Source organism: Cicer arietinum, chromosome 4 (genome assembly GCF_000331145.2).
Source record: "Cicer arietinum cultivar CDC Frontier isolate Library 1 chromosome 4, Cicar.CDCFrontier_v2.0, whole genome shotgun sequence".
In the NCBI taxonomy this organism is placed as follows: domain Eukaryota; kingdom Viridiplantae; phylum Streptophyta; class Magnoliopsida; order Fabales; family Fabaceae; genus Cicer; species Cicer arietinum.
In genome coordinates, this window is record NC_021163.2 from 15,326,233 (window position 1) to 15,336,516 (window position 10,284).

Sequence of the window (10,284 nt, forward strand, 5' to 3'; positions counted from 1 at the left end):
TAATATTTTAATTAGAAAATTTATAATTATCTAACACATAATAGACATTTATGTAAAATCGTTTGTATTAAATGTGGATGAATATTGCTAACTTTCATATTTATTTATTTAATATTATACTAAAAAATTATCTAACTCCGAAATGGGATATACAAATTTTTCAATTATACAATTTATTTTGGTTATTCAAAAAAATTCCTATTACATGTTAGTTACGTTATAACGTTAGAGCTGCAAATTTTTCGTTTCCTTTTCACTAATTTTATTCAAATAATTTTTTATTTTATTTTTGGTGTGAGTCTTTTTTTTTTCTTTTTAAAATATAGCCAATCATTCACAATATCACTTTTTAATTATACGATAGAAAATAAATAAATATATTATTTTATTTTAAAAAATTTATTTATTTTAAATTCACTTACTTATTTTTATAATGTATAAAAATCACCTGAAATTCAATGAGATACAACCTATGATTAATACAGATAATTACGATAAAAATCAAAATTTATAACGATTTAATTGTTGTAATTGATTGACAGGGTAAAATTTATTTACACCAACGAATGGTGTATATGAATTAATTTTTTTTTATTTATTTGAAAGTAGTACCCTAATCTAGTTTTTGTTTTTGAGTTTAATAAACATACAATATCAATGTAAATAATTTTACACTTACAACCAAAATAGACAATCAATTAATCTATGAGTTACAATGATGCGGTGAGATGATATAATGAAATGTACTTATTAAATATTAGTGTGAAATTAGTTTACACCGATGAAGTATAGTCTTTTTTATCTTTTATTTTTAAGATAAAAATGTAGTATGTGCATTTACATTTTTTTTTTGAAGAAATTTAAATTTAAGTTATGATAAGTTAGTTTTGGAGTTTCTTATAAATATTGTATTAATTTAAGTTTAAATTTTTAGTTAAAAAACTAAACTATTAAGGGTAAATTTGTCAAATAAAATACCTGACCAAACTTAGTTGATATTGATAGTTAACTTTGGAGTTTTATTTATATAACAATGTGGTATAAATATATTTTAAAGATTATGTTGATGATAAATGTATTTTTATTTATCTTGTAAAATAAATTCAATTTGTAAAATCCAATCTTACATTGCAAGATAGTTATTAGGATTTTTCAAAATTTCGGTTCAAGTTTTCATAAGTCAATTTGTATAAATATATATATATATATATATATATATATATAAGTCAACAAATAGTTTCATCTTTATTGACCGATTGTCTATTTGCATTAGAATTTTGATCCCCTAGAATCAATTATAGGAAATATCGTTTCAATGTTGCTTTGGAAAAAAGTGGAATAAATTGCATTGGAATCTAAAATTTGCATGTGTAAGCACAAGTTTGGAACCCAGTGAGAGTTCCTTTCAATATGCTGCTGCCACAACCTTATATCATTGTAGTTTTAAGATTTTCACATAGAAATAATTGGTCCAGTTGATTTAAATATTTGCATGTCTAAGGTCCGATTGTTTACTATTTTTTAAATGATTTTTATGGTATTTTATTTTTTTAATAATATTTTTTAAAAATAAAATTTTAAATAAAAAATTGATTTAAATAGTATATCTTAAATTATCATTTTAAATATTTCATTTATTTTGTTATAATTTTTTTAATAATAAAATTTTAAAAAATAATTAAAAGAAAAAACTATTTTAAGAATTTAGTCTTAAAAATCACCACCCTATACATAATCCAAATATAAACACAAGCTAAGTTGAATAAATTCTATTTGTATTTGGCATTTTGATGATTGTTTTTATTCAATTGAAAACCAATTTTTTAATTATTATCGTAATTAATAATTCTTCGTTAAGAAATAAAAATATCAATCAAATTAGTGATTTGTTTAAATTTAACTCCACATTTTTTAAGTTTTAAACCTGTCATGATGTATCAAGAGAGTAGTCATTAAAGTAAAGATAAATTTTTAGATAGTCACAGCATATCACTTAATTTTTAGGCACAATAAAAATAAATTTGACACATCATTGTTATAATTTAAAAAAAAAAAACTTTCAAATAAAAAACTGAGATTGTTGCTTCTTCATTCTCTCTAACTCTGCCATGATTTCAACCACTGAACCATGAATATTTCAACTCCAAATTTTTCCAAAAGATTTTAAAGATTCATGGTACAACAAGATGAAACAATTTGTTGGGGAAATTGACGTTTTCTGAAGTATTTTGATAAATTAGGTATTTTAGGTCCAATATGAAATAATATGGTACATCAAGATGCGTTGTAGAAAAATGGGGAAACAACGTTTGGTTAATTAGGTTTTTTAGGTCCAATATGAAACATCGTTTGGTTAATTAGGGTTTTTAGGTCCAATATGAAACATCGTTTGCATTGCTTCGTTTTTTGTTTCTTCTTTTTTTTTTTTGTGTCGTTCATATCTTCAAATCAAGTAGGGTTTTTATTTATTTAAATATCTCAATTTTTTATAAAGTTACTAAAGTACTTCTCATTTTGAAAAATATATATCAAAACATCCTCCTATTTTTTTTCACCTTCAAGACATCGGAATGCGATCATGTATAAAACATTAATTTTGATGTTTTTTTTTAATATTTTATTTGATTTTATTAATATAATTTATGATTTTTTTAGTTATAATCATTTTTATTAATTTTTATTTATTAGATTTGGAGAAAATATATGATTAAGTTGTTAACAAAATAGAATTAAGTTAATAACTTATTTGCTAAATAGAATAAGAGTGAGTTGTTAAAATAATATAAATTTATCTACAAAAAGATTGTTAATATATAAGATGCTATTTGTTTTTTCATATCTACTCAACCGTCATTTTTTTTTTCTTTACACTTTGAGGTATTTTATTTGATTTTATTAATATAAATGTATTTTTTAAAATATTTTTATTAAATTAATAATTATTTAATTATTAAAATAAAAAATAAAACAATTAAAGCTCTTTACATTGTTGTATCCCCATAATACAACTTTCTAATGCATAAAAAAAATATCCTTTAGGTGGTCGTATGGCGGAATGAGAAAAAAAAGTAAAATATTTTGTATATATTTTTCAAGATGGAATATTTTAATTTTTTTTCATAAAAAAATAAGAATATTTAAATAAAAAAAAAACAACAATTAGCTTCTTCAACTTTTAAAAACAATCTTTTAAATACTATACAATTTAATAAAAATTGTTGCTGTAAAATGTGAAAAGAGGGCAGAAACAATGGCAACAAGAGAAAAATACTCTCTTCCATTTTTTTATTTTACGTTTTAAAAATACTTTATTAGATGTCAAATTATCATTTGTTATGCTTAAAGGCGATGTGTTATATGTGTGAAATTCAAAAAAAAATCTCTTGAAATTAATAAGAAAGTTTTTATTTGATTTTGATGAATGTTTATAAAAAGATGTTTTTTTTTTTCTTTTGTGTCAGGACTAAATTGATTGATTTAAAAAAAAAAAAAAGAGATTTGGTTATTATTTTATAGACTAAATTACATTCGTGGTCTCTTAACTTAATTTCAGGTAACGTTTTAGTCCCTTATCTTTGTTTTTCTTTTCGATTTAGTCCTTTATTCATAATAATATCAAATAAAGTATGAAAATATGAGTTTATTTGAAGATTTGCATTACGGATTTGATGAAATTTGTATTATATTGAAGAATATAATTAATTTTATGAGTTTTGATTGAATTTTTTTTTGAATTTTTGTTTAAAAAAGGATAACGTTGTTGAAATTTTAAAACATAAAATATCAAATTGTCATTTAAAATTAAAATAAAAGACTAAGTCGGGAAAAAAAAAAAGATAAAGGACTAAAACGTTACCTGAAATTAAGTTAAGGGACCACAGATGTAATTTAGCCTATTTTATAAATATGAAAGATTAAATCTTTACTCTAGGCCTCGTGATTTTGAGGATGAAAATGCTTCTTTCTTAAAAAAAAATAGTTAAACTAGTTTTTAATTAAAAAAAAATATGATATAGATTTTAAGAAGTGAATAAAACAATCTATAAAAAAAAAAATATACAGTCTCCTATCTTAAATATCATACAAGAAGTTTTTTTTTTTTTTTTTCTCATTTGTAAGCAAATACCACATCCACACTTTAAACATAAGTAATTTTATTTTTGACAAATAAATAAACTTCATTCGTGCTGAAAATAGTACAATCAAATATTTATTAAGACAAGAAAAAACATGTTAATCATACACATAAAAGCTGTTAAAGACAATAAAAATAATCAAATGAAAACTTTAATTCTAACAACCAAATTAATATTTTCCACGTTCCAATAATCATCATGGTAAGATTTACATTCTTTAATGTCATCCATTTCTTGAAAAAATATTTATTTATGATCATTTATATCGACTATATGTGGTATCTGACATGACCAATTCGTTCATGTGTTGACAAATCAATTGTAAGGCTGAAAGAGTCCTAAATTTGGTGGTAGCCTCTAAACTCTCTTACTTTAAATATAGTAACCATAAAACAAGTCATTTGTCTCTATGAACACTAAGACAATTCGAGAAAATAAAATACACTTACCATGATGACGAATAAATCAATATTGCATTAAGATGACGAAATAATAGATAAAATACGAAGAAAAAAATAAATATTTATGATAAACCACTTATTTAAATAAAAAGAGATGATAAGATAATTTGGATGAGTGATTTCAAAATAAGAAATTGTCTTAAACCACTCCGTTTAATTGATGAAAACTAATAGATAAACTAAAGTGTTCTTTTGAGATGAGGGACTAAATCAATTATAAACATCGATAATAAATTGCACATATACTAAAAGTAGTAATTGAATGCAATCACAAAACAAATATGTTTCTTAAATCACCCGTACTTGTTATTTAGCTTTGTATGAAAATTTGTAATGTTAAAAGCTACTATGACAATAATTTAGAGTTTTTTTTTTTTAAAGTAGAAGTTTATTCGTACTCATCTCTTGTAATGAAAATACTTTTTTTAAAAAAATGATAATCAATTATCAACAAGATCTACTATCCATTTAAGAAAACAAAACACTCATAAAAATATATTATTGTCATTATTGGTTTTAACATTATCATTAAGAAATGATAGTTTAGTAATTGAATCATTAATTAATGCAAGATTTACATAACTGTATTTATTTATATGATAATTGTTTGTCATATTAAAAAAAATCCATCGACCACACTTAGCATATTTTACTGTAATTAACAAAAACAATTCTTATTTTCTTTGTCAGGTACGCTGTTAATTATTTTATTATCTGCTAAAGAGTTTTAGTTTCACAATGTAACGTTATTATATGTTGCACAAATTTGATGAATATATTGCACACAAAAATGTTGCCAAAGCCAGATTGCATAGGAAAATAATATTGCAACATAAGAGGGCAAAAATAACTATGAATACCTATTTACACACCATCGCAAGTGAAACTAATCATTTACCTAATATTTCCCACTTTCCATAACTCCATTGATTGATATTAGCTCTAAAGTCCTTAATCATAGGCAATTAGTTTCATTATATCAAAGATACAATGAAATTGGACAATATTCAATAACATGTACTCAACCTAATTTCAGCGGACAAGTGATTAGCAAAAACAAATTAATAGACATTCACATAGAAGGAATCAACCACCAAAACAAGTTCCACAATATCTATTAAGGTTTATGTTCAACCTTTTCACAAGTAAAATACACGACCACTACTAATAAGACATACAGTTCAATTACATTGCATTCACAATATGCTACACAATCTCATTATGATTTTGAGAATGAGGATTGGAACTCTGAAATTCAAATGGATTAATCAAAAGGTACAATATCAGTTGTTGTTGTGATGTATAAACTTTATATAATATTTTAATTATGGTAACATAATTTAAATATTTTTTCCAAATGAACTCTAAATATCATTTCAAAGAATACACCTCTGAAGTATACACAAGTACGGACGAGGAATATAACATCATGTAAAACGCGACAATTGAACGAAACACCAATGTCCAAGGTAAATTTGTATTAATAATCTTATATGAGCTTCATTGTTAAAATGGTCATATTTTGTGAGATGATACTCTTATCTTGGTGATCAAAAGTTTGAGCGTAACTATTGTGGGGCCAACATGTGGTATCAAAAAGGTATGTACAAGATAAGACATTGTGCTTATCTTAGGTTTCATATCCATTATAGAAATGGAAAAGTCAAATTACCTCTTTTAAAAGCACCTCAACGTGTCATACAACACTTAATGTTTGATCATGAATCGACAAATAGTAAATCCTTTCAACAAAATATTAGAATGTATAACACGATGGCATTCACATCCCATGAGGCAAAACTTGACAACAAATTCAAGAATGGCAAAGGATCACCAAATATAAGAATACAAGGTCAAACATACCACATGATTGAAAGTTTGTTGCCTTTGTGAAGGCATACGCTAAAATTTGTCCAACTTTATATTTATGAATCTGAAAATTAAATGCAAAACATAATGCATGATTTAAGGTAATAAAATACAATATTACATTTGCTCATATATAGGGATGTGAATAGGTCATGCCAAATAATGCTTTGAAAGACCCGAGTTTGACCTATGATTAATTTTTTAGGCCTAAGTCTACCCTACGACCTATTACATGTTTTTTTTCTTCCAGTTTGATCCGACCTTTTTAAAAGTCTGTCCTGGTATGGAAGCCTATTTAAAAGTCTTATTCACATTAAAACATTTAAATATTCTGCTCATTCCACATGATACTCTCCACATACTAATATTAATGTACATATCTATATATATTAAACAAAAAATAATTTTTTTAACAAAATAATTTTAAAAAAAATCTAAAACAAACATCATTTCAACCCTAAAAAATAATTTTTGATTTCAAATAATTGATTTTTTTTTATGAAACAAACACACTCATTGTTACATCTCAAACAAATATGGAACGATTAATTGACTAATTGAATGACTACCGAATATGAAACGATTTCCAAATATGGAACGACTACTAAATATGGAATGACCACTAAGTGATTGCCTAATTGATATAATTTAAAATAGGAAATATTATTATTATTATTATTATAATAAAAAATAACATTAATAAATAATAAAATATATATATAGGGGTCTAATAGGCTTTTTATAAGTCTGAGTCTGACCTATTTAAATAAATAGGCTTTAAAAATAGCGTGAGCCTAATCTTTTTATTAAATAGGTCAGACCAGAACAAAAGTAGGCCAAACCAGACCATAAATAGGTCAGACCATAAACCCCTAACGGACGGCCTAACCTATTCCCATCTCTACTCATATATACTCCATTGTCATAAATGCTATATTTTATTTATCAATTCATGCTACATGAATTTATTACTCTATGTAGGAATAGTTCCAACATTGACCTTGAGATTGTGTCACAACTTTCTCAAATACTCCATCTATTTAATACATATTTTAAATCCTTCAAAATGACTATGACAAGATTGCATAAAGGTAACGTTCGTGATTTAAAACTCATATTTATTTATGAAAGAAGAGTTGATGGGAGAATATACAATCAACCAACTGTTTATGAGGTTGTCGTAGTAATAGTAGGACATGTTGATAATGCCTCCAAAAGAGATCTCATAATGCAAACACAAAATGGACAACTACATATAATTGATCAATATGAACTAAACCATATTGGACCGAAGAAATTGTCATCTTTATTTTTATTCAAATAATTTAAAATTGCTACATGAAATATTAGTTTATACACTCATAATTTATTATTTTTGTGATTATCAATAGTGACAATTGATAGTAGTTATTATATTCATCTTTAGTGTTGTTCATATTTTATACGGCTAACATTTAAATGTTCACGACAATATCATTATAAATTATAATATTTTATTACTTAATTAATATATTAAAATTTTTTATTTTATTTTATAAATATTATTAAAAAATTTAAAATAAATATATTCACCAACAGATAACTAAATTTTTATAGAAGATACTAAAAGCAACTTTTTATTTAAATAATTTTTATTTTTCAAAAAACTCTATTAAACAAGACTAAAACTTTGAAAAACAATTACTTACAATATAATCCTATTTTTTAACAGATCAATAAAATTAATTATATATATATATATATATTTTTATTAAAGAATCAATTATATTTTAAAACAAAATCAATTGTATTAGATAAATTCCAAAAATAAGTGTGAAATTAACAGTACCTATATATATTATTTCATGTTGGTTTTGTTTGGAAGAGATGAATCGAAGGAGAGAGTGAACCCTAGAGAGAGATCAGATATCAGAAATCGGAGATGATGTATCATCATCAGAATCAGAATGAGAATGGTTCGTTGGAACGCATGAGGATTAACGGAGACATTGGTTCAAATTCCCCCAATTCGATTAGACTTCTTGGAAGCCCTAGAGGAAATCACATGCCTGATAACTATGAAGATCTTCCTTTGGATTTCAACCATATTATTTTCACTTCTCTCGAAAAATATCTTCCTTCTCACGTCATTAACCTCTCTCGTGACCTCAAAGCTCATTACATGTCCAACATTCTTCTCCGTTATCTGCCTCACTCTGAACGCATTCGGGTCAGTTACTATCACAATATAAACTTACCTTTTTTTTCTTTTTCTTTGTTCTTCACTTTCTCACTTTTTTGTTGTTTTATGTTCGATTCAACAGACTCAAAAGCACAAGGAATACAGGCGAAAGATCATGTTAAATTATCCTGTAAGTTTTCTGTTGAATGTCAAATAAGCTTTCTCCACTTGTAAATAGAAAATTCTGTTGGTTTATTGTTATGATTCTTTTGCAATTATTGTGACCGTGGGATAAAACATGGTTTTGTTTTTGAAGGGGGAATATTACCAATTAATATCAGAATTTTACGACTTAGAACAATCATCTTACCAATTATTCACATTTGTTATGTAGCCGCTACATAAGGAGATATATACTATCCATAGTGAAAACTTTTTTGCACCGTCGTTTCTCAGAGCTATTAAAGAAAATACACCAGCGAGTTTTAGAAGTATAATGGCCGAGCCCGCCAGAGGAATTTATACGTTTGAAATGTTTCGACCACAGTTTTGTGAAATGTTGGTGTCTGAGGTATTACATGCCTTTTCTTTCCTTTTCATGCATATATCAGTACATCCGTTCCATATATTCGTGTTTTGTGTTTTCTTATCAGGTTTTGATTGCTTAGGTGGATAATTTTGAACGGTGGGTCCATGAGACCAAATTCAGAATCATGCGACCTAATACAATGAATCAATATGGTGCTGTTCTTGATGATTTTGGTCTGGAAGCCATGCTTGATAGATTGATGAATGATTTCATAAGTCCTATAGCTCGAGGTTATTTTTCTTAATGAGAATGGATGAAAACATAGATAGGAATGAGGTAAAAAAACAATACTGACTTTTGCATTTTATTTTTGTAGTTTTTTTTAATGAAGTTGGTGGATCCACACTGGACTCGCATCATGGTTTTGTTGTTGAATATGGAACCAATAGGGATGTGGAACTTGGTAGGTTTTTCAAACTTCTGTCATAGTTATGTGATTTGCTATTAGTTGGTCGCTATATCAAAATTATCAACCTGAACGGAATTTCATGTTTTGAACATATCTAGTTTATCTTCCAATGGTTTTATATCAATTTACTTTCACCATTCTATTTATGCTATTTACATTAAACTGTTATCTTGTATATTTCAAATCTTTTGTTTTGAAATTTTCATCATTGCCTGGAATACAGAGATATTGTTCATATTTGTTGATTTTTTTTAGCCTTGCATGGCATTTTAGTCATGTAACTTCTTTAGTTAGCCTTGTAGGATATTTTATCTTCCCCTGAGAATGATTTGTGATGGAGGGTTTTGGAGGGGGTGGGAAGGGAGGATTAACTTTTCATTTCACATAAATATTTTCTAATTTAAGATCTTTTTAGAATGAATTGATTAAAATGATAGATTATCATGAAACCTTCCAATCATTCCTTATTCATTTATTTAATAAACATTATATAACTCTTATTTTAAATTGGAAACTTTATCCCATTTGATCTCAAACCCTCCATTTAAAATGATTTTAGTTCACTTCTTTTCCGTTATGGTGACTTGAATTTTCAAAATTCACTACTCTAACTTTCGTGATACTGTGATTATTTTGGCCTTTTTGGCTATCTCTTCCGA

The 10,284-nt window shown here is 25.6% G+C and overlaps 1 protein-coding gene across 1 annotated transcript in view; it reads left to right on the top strand.

The window, feature by feature from the left end:
* Window positions 1-8,309: 8,309 nt before the first annotated feature.
* The window catches only part of LOC101504259 (2-oxoglutarate and iron-dependent oxygenase domain-containing protein CP2-like), a 4,799-nt gene continuing 2,824 nt past the window's right edge, over window positions 8,310-10,284 (top strand). Inside the window, exons 1-5 of the mRNA XM_004496961.4 lie at window positions 8,310-8,675; window positions 8,770-8,817; window positions 9,022-9,198; window positions 9,296-9,446; window positions 9,533-9,619. Of these exons, the coding sequence (XP_004497018.1) occupies window positions 8,388-8,675; window positions 8,770-8,817; window positions 9,022-9,198; window positions 9,296-9,446; window positions 9,533-9,619 (751 nt within the window). The 5' untranslated portion in view covers window positions 8,310-8,387. The remainder of the gene's footprint in view (window positions 8,676-8,769; window positions 8,818-9,021; window positions 9,199-9,295; window positions 9,447-9,532; window positions 9,620-10,284) is intronic.